This window comes from Macaca fascicularis, chromosome 8 (assembly GCF_037993035.2).
Source record: "Macaca fascicularis isolate 582-1 chromosome 8, T2T-MFA8v1.1".
NCBI classification, from domain to species: Eukaryota; Metazoa; Chordata; class Mammalia; order Primates; family Cercopithecidae; genus Macaca; species Macaca fascicularis.
This window is the reverse complement of record NC_088382.1, coordinates 152,177,678-152,193,197: the sequence shown is the minus strand read 5'-3', so window position 1 is coordinate 152,193,197 and position 15,520 is coordinate 152,177,678. Positions and strand designations below refer to the sequence as shown.

Here is a 15,520-nt window from a genome sequence, read left to right as displayed (position 1 = left end):
TGGCCCAGCCTCCTCAGCGCGCCCTGCAGCCCTGGCCACCACCCCTGAGGCTGAGGACCAGGGTAGGGCTCGAGGCCCCTTGCTACCAGGCCCAGGCGGAAGCCGTCTCTGGGCAGGACCTTGAAGGCCCTGCAGCATGCAACCCACACGCAGGGGCTGGGAACTCACTGGGGGCTTCAGGGAAGTCTGGCCCTGGTGTCCTCTGTCCCCAGCCACCATGGGAGCATGCCGGGTCCCCTCCTCTGACCCCATGTGACAACCATGAGGCTTCTTGCACATCTGAGACCCCCAGCGCCAGCTCTCTGCTCCAGGTGGCCCCGGGCTCTGCCTGCCTGGAGCTCCTCCTTTCCACTGTCTCCCTTGCAGCTCCCATCACCAGTCAGTTGGTCCTTGGGGATTCGCCTAGTTGCTTGAGAAATCTCTCCAATTTCCATCTTTTCTATTTTGTGAAACATTTTGCCTCCATTTTCCTTCTACTGAGTTTTGAGCTGCTCTCTGTTTTTAATTTCCACAAGTCTCTTCTTGTTCCTTTTTCATAGGCTACTGTTCTTGTTTCACAGAAGCCAGGTGCTGAGGGCCAGGAGTGTGGCCTCAGAGAACTGCCTGGCCTCAAATCCCAGCCATGGTGACAAGCTCCCGTGATGAGCTCCCTGGAGCTGTCCTGTCTGTGGAACGGAGCAGATGGCACCTGCTTTAGGAGGTGTTGTGAGATTCACTAACATGAGTTCATTGCTGGGGCCAGGGCCTGGCCCATGTGTTGCTCACCAGGGTGAGCAACTTCTCCCAGGTGAGGATAAAGAGGGGTCAGTGAGGTTTCTCCTTCCTGGGCTGCCTCTGTCCCCACGCTGTTTTCCTGCTTGTCTGGGTGGGTTGCAGCTCTAACAGGAGCTCTGCTGTCCTCATGAGGAGCCGCTGGGATGTAAGTGTGGAGCACTGTCCAGCTGGTGGCTGGCTGGTATGAGAGCCGTTTCACTGCTGGACATCAGAACTCCGGCTCTTCCTCCTGTCTTTCCTCGAAATCAGATTGCCTCGAGAGGGGTGTTCACACCTCCCCGCAGAGGTTTGGGTCTGGGAGGCCAGAGCTGACACGTGACCCAGGCTCAGCGTGTCCACTTCCCCACTTGTTTCCAGGTGGCACCCCCATCTTCAGCTGTCCCGGCTGCCCCAGGCCAGAGCCCCTCTGTTCACTCTGCCCAGAGAGTGAGGCCCAGGCCGGGGAGGCCAAGCAGGGCAGCCCTGCCCTTCCAGGCTGGGATGGAAATTGCCACCTAAGGCCTGGAAAACCAGGGCACCCATGCCTGACGTTCCTGTGGCTGCCAGAGATCCTGGGGAGGCGGCGGGTCCCACTCCTGCCACCCTCTGTCTGGCTCCCTACAGCTGGCCGAGGCCTGAGCTGCCTCCAGTCAGCTGGGGCCGCACTTCTCATCCTGCTTCTCCACCTGCCAGCTCCCCTGCTGTCGGCTTCTCCCGAATTCTTCATCCTTGGGAACCTGTGTACTTTTCAATAGTCCCTCTGTGGTCTCTCCAGGGGGACCCAGGAAGAGGGAGGTGGCCACCCCGCTCCTGGGCCTTCCGCCCTTCTGGTGCTGATCTGGAAGCTGGTGTCCTCGTCCACTGAGGTCGACATGCAGCTTTCCCACACTCCAGCCTCCGCAAGAGCATCCCGATTGTGGCCACCAGGTGGTAGCTGGGATGTAGTTTGGTGAAAACCTTCTAGTGACACCTTCTGGAAAGATCCAGAAAACGCCAGAAGCAGGAGTCTCTATTGCCCTGGAAGCTGTCTACTTCTGCTGCTGGCTTCCTTGCTCCTGTAGGCCCCTTGAGGATGGGGGCCCCACGTCCTCCACACCCCTAAGCCAGGTGCAGGGCATCCTTGGGAAGGTGCTGCACTGCCTGGGCCGCTCCCAGGGACAGTAGGGGGGACACGCTCACCTGCAGACCCCGCTCTGTGGACCACCGAGGCCTGCAGATGCATCAGGGCCACGGACGCTGCGCCTACCCACAATCTCCCTGCCAAAGTCCTCGGGGAAGGAGGAGGCCACCCGGCAGCCCCAGGACCCTACAGGAACCCGGCCCGACAGAGGCTGTCCCACCCACCTCTCTACGGAGGATACAGTGCACCATGACGATGACAAAGCCCTCCAGCGAGTCAAAGACGGCGAAGAGGATCTGGAAGAGGGCGGAGCGGCGGTCGGTGACGGCGAGCACGGCCGACATCCAGGTCAGCGCCAGCAGCGGCAGCACCACGCAGGAGCTCCACAGGGAGGCCCTGGGGATGGAGGGCGTCAGCGCTGCCGCCCCAGCCCCTGCCCCCAGGGACACCCTGCCCTGAACCCTGCATCTCCAGGCCTTGGTGGGGACCCGGCCCTAAGGCCCCATCTCTGTCTCTGGGGGCCTGGGTCAAGCAGTACATCTTCTCTGGGGTGAGTCTCCCTAGGGGTCCTCCACCGCCCAGGCTGCGTCTGCACCCTCTCTCCTCCCTAGGGCTCCCCCAATCCTGTCCCACGCTCTGCCCCTTCCCTCTGGAGCCCATCCCCCAGGCTGGGGAGGAGCCCACCGTCAACACTGAGGTCCCAACACCCCCTCTAAGCCCGAGGTCTCTGAGGGGACCCAGGGACTCAGGAGGGAGGTCCTGGGAAGCTGGGCAAAGGGGAAGGGCTCTTTGGGGAAGATCCAGGTTCCTGACAGTCTAGGAGGTGACAGGGGAGGGGAGACAGGCTGGAGGGAGATGGGCTGTCTGGTGTGGGGGGGCCAAGTAGGATCCCCTGGTCCAGGACCCTTAGACAGCCCACAGGCCCCAGGCGAGGGGTCCAGGCCCTGAAGGGCACAGTAAGATGGCCATGGTGGGGAGGGAGGGTGGAGCCCAGAACTCAGAGACCTGGAGGGAGGGAGAAGCTTGGAGGGAATGAGATAGAGGACAGACGGACGGACAAAGCCAGCAGGGGAGGAGCAGAGGAGAGACAGAGACAGGCGACAACAGACAGACGGGCAGGCGCCTCCTCCTCTTCGCGGGCCAGCTCCACCCATGCCTCCTGAGCCCCAGCGGCCACCTGCCTGTAGACCTGTCCTGCTGCCTCTGCCCCTCAGTGCCACCCCCTCTCCCAGGGAGTCCTCCAGGAGCCCCACAGCAGCCCTTGCCCCTGCCCCTGCAGCCCAGCCTCGCTGGGAGCAGTGAAGACCTGGGCCCCTCCCCACATCCACCCACTGGGTTCTGTGGTGGCCTCTGAGCCTGTGCTCTCCTCCTCACAGTGGGGACACCAAGCTGCTTCCCAGGGCTGTGGGACACCGACAGAGGCCAGCAGGACCCCGGCCGTGGCAAGTGCTCAGGGGGTGGCCCTGTGCCTGCCCGGAGGGGGCCCCACAGCCTGCAGGACTGTCATCGCCACCAGGAATGGGTGCTGGCGCCAGCTTCCCTCCTTCCCTCCTCCCCTCCTCCTGCACAGGATTGCCCTGCAGGCAGGGGGAGCTGGGGCAGGAGGACTGAATAGGGAATAGGGGATCCATTCTGGGTCAGAATGCCAGGCAGGAGCTGGCACATGAGGGCTGGCAGGAGAGATGCTGGAATGACCTGAAGTCTGCCAAGACAAGGGCCCCCAAAACCGCATGCTCTGCTCCTCAGCCCCCTCCAGCGTAGCTTGGCCACCAGTGCTGCTCCCACCCCTAGTGCGGGACATCCGTGTAGGGCCCAGCCCCCAAGGGAAATGTGTCCCCATCTCTTGGGACCTCCCAGCAGGCCCAGCCCCCCATGCCACCTCCTGGACTCTCTTCCTCCCCTCCTCCGCCCAGCCCTCTACCCCAGGCCTGGGCCTGCTTTTCTTCAGTGATGCTGTCTGGTGGTGATCTGTCTGGCCCCAGCCTCAGGTGTTACCACAAACCCATGGCTAGGACACGTGCAGGCCCAGAGCCCGGAGCAGCACCAGGACAGAGGGCCTGGTCTTGCACAGCCAGTGCCTCCCAGGTCTCAGGGTACGGTGGCCCTGGCCACACAGCTGCCCCTCCTGCTCTTGGGCATAGGATGGGCTCTAACAGCCTCATGGGACTCCCTCTTCCCTGCACAGCTTTGGAGTCTGCTAGAGGCCCCCAACCTCCTTCGCTCTTCCTCTGGCCCTGGAGAGCCTACCCCTGCTCCCCCCGCACTCCCTGCCTGGGAACTTAGGCGGCCAGAGAGGCCTCCCTTGCCCATGATGGTGCCACTCCCTCCAGGCTGCAGCAGCAGACAGGGCCCCGGCTGTCACTCACTGCTGTGTCCCTGCACCTGGCACAGAGCCTGTGATGAGGAGGCCCTCCATCCATATTCACAGAGCCAAGGAATGACTCACTGACACAGAGTAGGACCCCTCGGCTGGGGCCTTGGTTTTCCCATGGCTATAAGCTGGAGAATCTCTCTTCTCCCTTCCAAAGCTGGTATTCTTTGAGCCAGGACCCTGGACTCCTCTCCTCACCCAAGTTCTGAGAGGGGGTGCAGGGCCTCGCTCCCCATGGAGACTTCTTTGCCTGCTGCCGGTCACCCCCGCTGCTGCCCAACAGGGGGCTGGGTCTCCAGGCCTGACATTTACAGCCTGATCTGCTGCCGTTGGCAGGCGGCCTGGGGCCCCGTAAATTACTCCCACACCGCAGCTCGGCCTCTGTAGCTTGGAAACATTTCTGCGGAGCGCGGTGGGAAGGAAGCAGAAAGGCCCGGGAGCCGCTGAAGGGGGAGGCCAGGAGTGCCCAGCTGCACCGCACCTGCTCCCGTCTGGAGAGGCAGGTGCCCGGGGTGTGGGGAGAGGCTTTGAGTAACTTTAAAGGGAACATCTGTGTGGCCTCCGCTTCTCTCTGATGGAATGAGACAGGGCCGATCTCACAGCCTCCGCCCCATCCCTGGTGTTGAGACAAAGCAAGTGCAAACTAGCCCCAAAGAACCGGAACTTCCCAGGGCCTGGCAGGCCAGTGTGGACGCCACCCCAACTCCGAGCTTACTCCTCCCACACAGGCTAGCCTCACCCCGACTCGCATCTGCACAGCACCAGGGCCCAGAGCTCTTTCTCCCATGGCTCCTAAAACCCTGGGCCCCTAGTGCCTGGCTCAGGGAGCAAAGCAGGAGGGTACAGGGGTATGCGCCTGGGGGTGCGGCCATGAAGGCTCACCTTGGGTTGAGGGAGGCAGGGCATGGACAAGATGACCCCTCAGGCTGGAAAGCCCAGACACTCTAGGCCAACTGGCCCCACCCACCTGAGCCCAAACCGCCCTCCCTACACACAGCCCCTAAGGCTGCCCAAGCCAGCAGAGCAGCCACTGACTCTGAGCACTTCCTTCCCTGTTCCCTTGGCCCTGGTTGCTTCTTGCTCTCAGGCACACATGTGCGCGCACACACACACACGCATTCACACACTCACCTATAAACACACTCCCACATACACAATACTCACATGCAGACCCACATGCACACACTTGCACACACACAGGCACATGCCCGATTACACACACATATACACACACGCCCACACAAAATACCAGGTTGCACTCACACACCATGCACACCCACACTTACACACACTGGGTTGCACTCACACACAGATGCACGCTCACAGGTATACACACAGATGCACGCTCACACATATGCATAGATGCACGCTCACACACACATAGATGCTCATACGTAGGCACACCAGTTGCGCTCACAGATGCACGCTCACACATACACACACTGGGCCGCACTCACACACATAGATGCATGCTCACAGGTACACACACAGATGCACGCTCACACGTACGCACACATAAATGCACGCTCACACATATGCACACATAGATGCACGCTCACATGTACGCACACCGGGTTGCACTCACACAGATGATGCTTGCACACATCCAGGCACATTCTCACACCTGTACACACACTTGCACACTTGTGGCCCCAGAGGTGGCAGCAGCAGAGAACTCCACACTCAGTACACCTGAGGGCGTGCCCAAGGGGGTACTGGGGCAGTAGGCTACAAGCGAAATTAAAAGCCTGGAACGAAAGTAAGTGCTCTCACATGGGCGTGCGCACACACACACACCTGGTCATGCTCTCCCACACGAACGCACACCCATGTACATTCACATATGCACTCATACACACGCACACACGTGGTGACACTCTTGCATAGGCGCGCACACACCCATTGGGCACGCATGCACACTCACATGCGTGCACACACACCTGGCCATGCTCTCACATGCGTGCTCACGTGCACTCACAGGGAGGGAGGCTTCCCATTAGGCAAGCCAGGGCCAGTCTCCTCGCCCCACCACAGAGCTGTGGGGCTGTCAGGCGCAGACCCCTGCCCAAGCATCAGCCATCCTGGGCTCCATGCCAGCAGCACCAGGGGTGGGGGTGGGGGTTCAACTCCAGAACCAACAAACCGCAGCTTGCGGCCTGGCACACACTCGGGCCCTGGAAGGACAGGACTGACCGCTCCTTCCCAACCGCAGCCCGGCCCACAGCTGCACTCCACTCGTGCCCAGGCCCGGCCCCACGCCCTGCACCCGCGGTGCATTGTGCTGCCAGGCCTAGAGCAGGCCTATGGGCAGGACGGAAGGAGGAGCTGGGGGCAGTGGGTCGGGGGACAGGAGTGGCCTAGAAACCCAGAGTGGATGGCAGAAAAGGAAGAAATGAAAGATAAACATAAAACAAACAAAAGGTGACTCAGAGAGCGCAGAGCCCCAAGGGTGGGCCTAGGAGGGAGGTGGCAGCAGAGGCACTAACATGGCGTTACTGGTGGCGTCGGAGGTGGCATCGGCGGCAGAGAGGACTCCACACTCGGCACACTTGAGGGTGCACCCGAGGGGGTGCGGGGGCGGCTGACTGCAAGTGAAATTAAAAGGCTGAAACAAAAGCAAGCGCTCTGCTCTCGGAACCCAGGCGGGAGGGGCGGGGCCAAAGTGCAAAACCAGCCACTCAGGAGTCCAGCCTGGGCTCCGACAGGGATGGTCCTGGGGGCTCTCGGCCACTTCACGAACTCAGGCCTTGGGCGTGGGCACTGTGGTGGGCAGGGCTGTGAGCTGCACGTGGTGGGCGTGGGGGAGGCAGCATGGCGCTCCTGTGCTCAACTGAGGGTAGACCCTGACTCCGTCTGCACAAAGTGGCAAAATTTCCAAAACGAGGCCACTGCACCTTCCGCTCCCCTTCCCGTGTGTCTGAGAGGGAGCTGACCTGGGCAGGGACCTCGTGCAGGTCCTCCTGGCATGTGTATGCCCACGTGTGTGCGCCCATGTGTGGGCGTGCGTGCACACATAGACCAGTGTACTGGGCACCCCTCCACCCCAACCTCCATCCCTGTCTACGTGGGCAGCGAATCCTACACGGCCACGCAGGCGAGTCTGGGTGTGCTCCCGGGATGTGTGCACCTCACGCAGCTGGCCCATGGCACACACAGGGCAAGGTGGGCAGAGTACGGGCCGCCTGGGCTTGGCTCTAGTGTGTGCCCACCTGGGCTGGAAGCTCAGCTCCACCAGTCACTCACCCTCCCTAAACCTCCATTTACTCAGCTGTAAGATGGGAACAAAACCACAGAATCTGCCACCATGGTTATTCTAAGCAGCAAACAAAACATCCACACTGGGTGAGCACCCGAGATCACTGCTGCTTTTACGACCAGGTAACGGCAGGCAGTCTGCCATGCTCAGACCCCGGATGTGCAGCCCTGGGGACCTCTTCTGAGTGTGACCGCTGTCTCGGGAGCAGTGTGGGACAGGGTGTTACGGGGGCAGGTGGGGCAAAGCCTTAGAGGAATCTGTTCCAGCCTCCATTTCCCAGGCCAGGAGACAAAGCGCCAGGACTCCCACCCGAGTGACAGACCCCAGGGCCACTCCACATACTCAGCATCAGAGGCCAGCTCGGCTGGTTCCTAACCAGGACCAGAACCCACAGGCACCCAAGGGAAAGGCTTCCTGAAGCTTCTGTTCACTGGGGACAGGAGGAGCCAAGAAGAGACAGAGACAAGAACAGAGAGAGAGACAGAGAGAGACCGAGCAACCAAGCAAGACTGGCACGGAGGGGAGGGGCCCACACAGACACCAGCCAGGGCTGGAAGACACAGAGAAGCAGGCAGAGGTGAGGGGCGGGGGGCCGGGGGGGCGGGAGGACAAAGAGGGGCTCGTCCACCCTAGTCAGCTCCCCACACCCCGCAGCTTCCCCCCTGTGCCCAGGACCTTGTCCCTGTCCCTGAAAGGTGGGCGCAGCCACACATCCCAAGCGCCTCCACTCTGCTCCTGGGCCCTGTCAGCTGCTGTGCTGAGAGCACTCCCTGGGCTTGGGTTCCCCGGAGGGAGGAGCATCAGCTCCACCTGTCTCCTGCACCGTCCTCCTCATGATGCAGATCCCACAAGGACAGGGAGTCTCTGCATGGACAGGTGACATCCTTCCCCGGCCATGGAGCAAACCTTGTGGGAGGGGAGTGGGAGGCCAGGGACCCGCAGCACCCAGCACTGGGGGTGCCCTGCTGCCACCCTGTGAGCCGGGCAGAGGTGGGGTGTCCCTGCACAATCAGTTTCACCGCTTCTGAGGACTTTACGGGGTCCACCCTGCCCAGGTCAGATGGAGCAACCGTGGCACAGTGAGAGGGGCTGGCTCAGCCTAAGGGGCCTCTGCACTCAGTGCCTCCGTTTCCCCACCCGCTCCAGGGTCCCTGGACATGCAGTCTCGGACCAGGCATGGAGCATCCTCCATCCCCCGGGACCCGGGGCTGGGTGGGCAAGGAGCCGCGTGGCCCTGGTCCTACCCTGCCCGCTCCTTCAGCTTCTTGTCCGTGATGCCGTCTTTGGACACGAGCTTGTTGAACACCAGGATCCCAATGACCATGTTCACCTGCCGGGTAGAGAGGGGTGGGAGTGTGGGGGTGGGGGCCGCCGTAGGCTCAGGGCCGACATTGGTTGGACTGACGATGGCTATGCTGACCATGACCCCCTACCACACTCAGGGTCACCTCCCGTGCCTCCATCACAGGAACCCCAGTGCCTGACGTGATGTCAGGTGACCTCCAGCCCAGCTGCCAACCATGCAGGGCCCTCTCTGTGTGTCACCCGCACCGTCAGCACCTCTGCTGTGCTCCTTGCATCCCTTCCACCAGGGAGTTCCGCACCCACAGGGTCCAGAGGCCCTTGCCAGCCTGCAGCTGAAACCTGCCTAAGAGACACCAATCCTGGCTCTCCCTGGGGCCACACGCCTCCTGGCTCTCTGCTCTGGGCAGGCCACCTCCTCTCTCTAGACTTCCTTCCTGATCTCCCTTTTCTATCATCAAACTAACTGCCCACCCCGTAAGGGCCCCGGCTGGGCGCCTGCACCCAGGGAGGCTCTTCTTGGGCTCCAATATGAGTCTCCCATGCCTGTCACTGTCCAGGCTACCACTCAAGACAAGAGCTGTTCCCGGAGCACCCCGGGGAAGCCACTGGCCCTGAGCATCTGGGGGTCTCCTCCTGTCTCCCGGCCTCCTCTGCTAAGGGGAAGGAGGAGTCTCAGGCCATATTCTCTGCTCCCCAACTGCCAGAGGCTCCCTGAGGCCCTCCTCCTGCATCCCCACTCTGCAGAAAGATGCTGCCAGGACCCCGAGGGGCAAGGCCTGACTTCCTCAGGCCCAGGTTCCAGAAGCTGGAGGCTGGGAGACCCCAGGACTCCATGGACCCCTGAACTAGGCATTTCACGTCCAGAAGACCAGGGTGGTAGACTGTGCAGCCCTCCAGCTCAGGGCTCACGACCACACACCCGGCCTGCTTTCCACAATGGATGCAGTTCCCAGACACCCACATCACAGCCTTGGCCAGCCTGATGGACGGTGGCCTCTTTCCTGGGCAGCCTAGTTTTCTGATGTGGCTGGAGCAGAGAAGAGAGGATGGGCACCAGTGACGGGCCACTGCCTGCAGTAGGCTCTGTCTGGCCTGCACCACGTGGTCCCAAGGACAGGAGGGGCTGCAGGGGCTCAGGTCCCACAGCCGCCTGAGTTAGACTGCCTTCCTGACACATCCTGAGGAGGGGTGTACGGGGGTAGGGCTCCTGTCTCTGTCCCCTTTCCCACAACCTCCATCCCCAGGTGCCTGGGGCACTGCCCAGATGGCACTGACGCCAGCTCTAGAGGTCCTGACAGGTACCCCACTCCTCCCCTGCCTCCTGGCTGGAGGAAGGAATAAAGGAGGTGGGATTCCACAGCCAGGACTGTGAGAAGGGGTCTGGGGCTGCCCAGGGATGGCGCCCCACTGCCCCTCCAACCCCCACTAGGCTCCCCAACTGCCCCTACAGGGCTAGCACCCCCTCACCCCCCATGCACGTTTCTCTGCTGGGCCCAGCCTGTGCCTGAGTCCCCACTAGAAGGGGATGTGGCCCTGCAGAGACACCACTCATGATGGCAGGAATTACTGGACAAGGATGGCCTCTCCTGGGGGAGAGGGGAGGGGAGGTGATGCTGGGTGTGAACCCTGGTGCTCTGCCAGAGTAGAGGGACGGGGACTGGCTAAGCAGGCTCAGAGCTGGACCCAGTAGAGGCCAGTGACCCCAGGCAGGTCCCCCAGTCTGCTGCAGCTCATCTGTGACCCCGGGACAGTGACCCTGCATGCCACCTGCCACAGTCTTGCCTTCCTCCACACAAAGGTGGGAGAAGAGTGGGAAGGAAAGTCCAAGGACCCACACAGGGAAGGTCCTCACTGGGGCCCCCAAAGGGGCAAGCAGCCCTGGTCACCAGCCTCACATCTGGCGCTCTGGGGCCAGACACCCACAACCCAGGTCTAGCCTGCAGCTCCCCGCTGCTCGCATCACCTGTCCGTCCCCAGCTTCCTCCCATGTCACTCACCACACCCGCGGGGATCTCCTGGCAGGTACACAGCTGGCGCCCAATAATCAGGCAAGCTGAGACTCACAGGTGTGAAGGGTCACTACCCTGGCCCAGCCCCTACACCGCACGCTGAGGGCAGGTCAGAGCGGGGCTGTGGGCACCCCCACCCCCTGGTGATGAGGGCCGTCCTGAAGGGACAGCAGGTGCACAGCCTAGGGCAGGAGAGAGCACCGAGGCCCAGGAGGCAGGTGGGGGGCGCGGGCAGGGTTGCAGGGAGTGGGGTCCAGGCGGGTCAGTACCAGCACAACGGCAGCAGCCGGTCCCACGAAGGCATAGAGCAGTCCTCCCTCCAGGGAGAGCCAGCAGCTGGGGAGGAGACAGGCCATCAGCACCGCCCACGTGCAGAGGGGCGTGCAGAGGGGCACTACCGGCCTCTCAGTAGGGGAGGTGAGCTGGGAAGTGGCAGAAGAAAACTAGCACTTATTAAGCGCCTTCTGCGTGCAGGGCACGTCACACCCGCTCTTTAGACTTAGAATCCTCAGGACCCCTAGGCAGTCATCGTCACTCCCATTTTACAGATGGGGATAGTACCAGAGTGGGGGACCCATCTGCTTAGAGCCACACAGCAGGGGCACCAGGCTGGCAGGGCAAAGGTCACCTGACTGCCCCTCCTTCCCCAGGCCTGGACCCTTCCCGGCTCTTCTCTTGGGGTCTCTGGCAGACCTTCCTTCCTGACGTGATACTCGAATGCCAGGGCTAGGTCCCTGGCCCACAAGGCTCAGGCCCCGTGGCCTCAACACCTGGTCCTATGCTCACACATCTGGTCTGCATCCTCCCCACCACCCACCCAGTCAGTAGCCCCACATTCCCCAGATCTCTGGACACCACCTGTGGTGCCCATGGAAATCTGAAACCCAATAAGGACTGTTCCCTCTGCCCTGAGCAGCCTACCCCATGTCGTCTGTCAAACAAACTCCTCTTCATCCTTCAGAACCCCACTTCAATGTCCCCATCCCCTCCTGATCCATCCCTGGCTCCGGGAGGCCAGGTGTTTGCTTCTCTCATCTCTGGAGACAGTGTTTGGATTTCCCTCTCAGCACTCACCCCCTGGGCCCTCAGCTATGTCCACTCCCTATGGCCACTCAGGGCAGGGCTCCAGGGGGTGCCACATCCTGTTCCCAGGGGCTCCAGAGTGAGCCAGGCCTGCTCCAGTCCTCCCACTCAGCCAGCATCGGTCACTTCCTCCTGCCTCTCGCTTCCCACTGCTCCCCTCCCTGCAGCCAGGCCCTCCCTCCAAGCCTCGGATCCCCTCCCCTACCCCAGTTCTTCTGCCCATCCTGAGCCCCAGACCCTCTCTCCCCATCTTGGGAACCACACTGCTTTTGGGATGACAGCAAGCTTCCTGGCTTGCCATTTAAGGCCCCAAGGACCTGGTTGAGCTGACCCTTCGGGGTCTTAGCGATGTCATCTGTGAAATAAGCCTCCGGCCCCTGCCCTGCCTGCCACAGGCCTGCTGTAGGGGTGTGCCCACTGTGCCCAGAGCGCTTGTGGCTCAAATAGCCCTCCCTCTCATCAGCACCATGCAGAGGTGGCCTCCCCACCGAGCAGATGGGGAAACTGAGGCTCAGAGTGGCTAATGGACCAACTGACCAAGGGGGGCCCTGCAAGCCTGGTTTCTTTCAGTGCCACTGCCCACTGCTTGCTGCCAGGATGAAGCTGGCTGACCAACAGGGAGGGGCTGCCCAGGGGGCTCAGCCTCCAGCCCCTGGGGCTCCACCCTCCCTGAGCCTCTGTGAGATGGTCAGGGTCACACAGGGGGAGGGCATGGCCAGCCCTCACCCTCCAGGGCAGCAGAAGGCTCTGGGGGCCATGCGGCCATCCACCACACCCCCAATGCCCCGACTCACTAGTTCATGGTGCTGTACCCTTTGGCCTTGGTGAATCCCACGGAAATGGCCACCACCAGTGCAGGGAGCCCTGAAGGAGCAGAGAAAGGGCGTTGGCCCCACCCAAGTCCCCAGCCAACCTCCACCTCCTCCCAGCCCTGCCTTGGAGGGCAGGGGCCAGGCTTTTGAAGCCCCCAACAGAGGATGGGGCTGAGCAAGAGATGGGGCAGGAGATGAACAAGGCAAGGGCCTGGGGAGCTGGGCGCAGGGCGGTCCCATGAGCAGAGAACGCACAGGGTGCCCGGCACAGCTGACTCGAAGAGAAATCAGGAATCATCTTTTTGTATATGTAAGTCCCAAACAGTGCACCGGACATACTCGTGCTAGAAATGTTTCTGTTATCTAGACATGAAAGGGAACTGGGTGTCCTGTGCTTTACCTGGCGACTCCATGGAGGAACGAGGGCCCAGAGGGAGAAGAGGGAGAAGCCCACCCAAGCAGCAACTGAGTCCCCAGGGGTCCACAGGGCATGGGGAGAGGAGGGGCTGCCAGGGCAGAACAAGCAGTCGGGGCCAGGAGGAAGAACATCTGCCTAGGAGGGTCGGGGAGGCCGCGGCTCACCCCAGCCCAGGCAGAGGAAGCGCTTGCGGATGAGGCGGTTCCGGAGGTGGCCCGTCACGGCCATGTAGGACTGCCAGGCCTCGGTGAGCACCCAGCAGAAGGAGGACAGGAAGAAGAAGTGCAGGAAGGCGGCCACCAGCGTGCACACCACCTGCGTGGGGCCGAGGGCAGGACAGGCTGGGCAGGTGCTCCCCGGCCCCACACCTGCCCCCACTGAGTGCCTGTCTGCAGCTGGAGGCCCAGCACCCAGCACCCTCGCTGGGACCCGACCAGGTCCCCAGGCAGAAGGCAATCCAGAGATCACCTGGTCCCTGCCCTGAGATGGGTTGTTGACCGTCTAAGCCCCCTTGGGACAAACAGACCCTCCCTCTCCGTCTTCCTCAGCACCATTCATAGCCACACCAAATGCTAAGCAGGGGCCTTTTAAAGTCCAGGTGCCTGCCCATGCATTCAGGAGGTAGTAAGCCCAAGGCCCAGGGAGGGCATGTCACACCCCGAGGACACACAGCAAGTGGCAGGCAACCTCACCCACGCCGCGGCCCTGAGCTTCTGCCACAGCACACGGCAGGCCCTGGGCCCAGGCCTTCTCCGTCTCCCTGGGGGCCTCTTGCTTTATTTTCTCTCCTACACTGTCAGTGTGGCCCCTTGAGGAAGCAGAGGCCCCCAGCCAAAGGCTGTGCCTGCCACATTTAGTGGGATGGGGCGTGGAGACCACAGGGTAGGAACCAGGGATGGCAGGTCTGGGGAGGGCAGGCAGGGGCCCACCATGAGCTGCCAGCTTCAAGGCTGGCGAGGGTGGGGGTGAGAGGGTGGACCATGGGAGCCTCTGTCACCATAGTGCCACTCTTCTTGGGTGCCACTCCCCAGCCCTGAGGCAGCTTGAGCTGAGGCCGAGTCCACTGCCCACAGCAGGCTGGGCAGGGCTGAAGCAGGCTCATCCTAAAGGGCAAGTCCAACAGAAACACTGGGATACAAACTGCCCTTCCAGCCGGCTGACCAGCCCCTGACAGGCTCCAGCAGCCACAGCAGAGGGCGGGAACTCCCTGTAGCTGGGGCAGCCTCCTCCTGCCCCACACCCGCCTGCCTGAGTTTCCCAGGAATCCCATGGCCCAGGCCCCTCCTGGGGTTCATCCTCACCGCCCGAGGATGCTGGGAGGTGCATGACAGGACACAAGGCTGCCTACCTTGTTTCGGGTCTGGGTCTGCCCTATGAGGATGAGGGCATTGGAGGAGATGATGGACAGGCAGAAGTTGATGAGGATGACAGAACGCTCTGAGCGGATGTACCTGTGGAGAGTGTGGGGTCCCAAGGTCAGCACCCAACAGAACCCCATCTGCACAGGAGCTGTGGTCCTGTGGCACCAAGACCAGGGCCCCACCCCATTTCCTGCAGGCATTGTCAACAACAGCACCACCACCATCACCATCATCATCACCATTATACCATCACCACCATCACTACACAATTACCATCATCACCAACACAACCATCACCATAATCACCACTATCACCACCATCACAATCAGTACCACCATCACCACCATCACCACCATCACCATAATCACCATCATCACACAATCACTACCACCATCACCACCACATCACCACCACGTGGCATCACCGCCGTCACCATCACACCACCACCATTATCATACAATTATCATCACCATCACCATTATCAACACAAGCATCACCACCATCACCATCACAATCGTTACCACTATCACCATTACCAACACAACCACCACCATCAGTACCACTATCACCATCACAATCACTACCACCATCACCATCACATCACCACCACCACCATCACCACCACCACCATCACCACACCATCACCATAATCACCAGCACCACCAACACCATCACCACCACCACCATCACCATCACAACCATCACCATCACCACAACCACCACAATCACTACCACCACCACCACACCATCACCACCATCACCATCACAACTACCACTACCACCATCACCATCACTGCCATCACTATCACCACCATCACCATAATCACCAGGACCAGCACCACCACCATCATCACAACCACCACCACCACCATCACAACCGTTACCACCATCATCACCACCATCACTACCACCACATCACCACCATCACCATCACAACCACCACTAGCACCATCACCATCATCAGAATCACTACCACCACCACCCCCACCCCCACCATCACAAACACCACTACCACCATCACAATCACTACC

General features: G+C 61.4%; 1 protein-coding gene across 18 annotated transcripts in view; it reads right to left on the bottom strand.

Annotated features, from left to right (window-relative positions):
- ADGRB1 (adhesion G protein-coupled receptor B1) overlaps positions 1–15,520 on the bottom strand; it is a 97,616-nt gene that overhangs the window by 10,335 nt on the left and 71,761 nt on the right. For 11 of the 18 annotated variants that reach the window (XM_045398774.3, XM_065519708.2, XM_074000120.1 and 8 more), the window contains 6 exons: positions 14,476–14,578; positions 13,292–13,442; positions 12,692–12,761; positions 11,084–11,150; positions 8,745–8,830; positions 2,098–2,269 (listed from right to left, as the gene is read on the bottom strand). In XM_045398774.3, the coding sequence (XP_045254709.2) occupies positions 2,098–2,269; positions 8,745–8,830; positions 11,084–11,150; positions 12,692–12,761; positions 13,292–13,442; positions 14,476–14,578 (649 nt within the window). Of the gene's footprint in view, positions 1–2,097; positions 2,270–6,730; positions 6,830–8,744; positions 8,831–11,083; positions 11,151–12,691; positions 12,762–13,291; positions 13,443–14,475; positions 14,579–15,520 lie in introns of those variants that run through there. The other 7 variants (XM_045398770.3, XM_065519704.2, XM_065519706.2 and 4 more) reach the window with 2 other exon arrangements.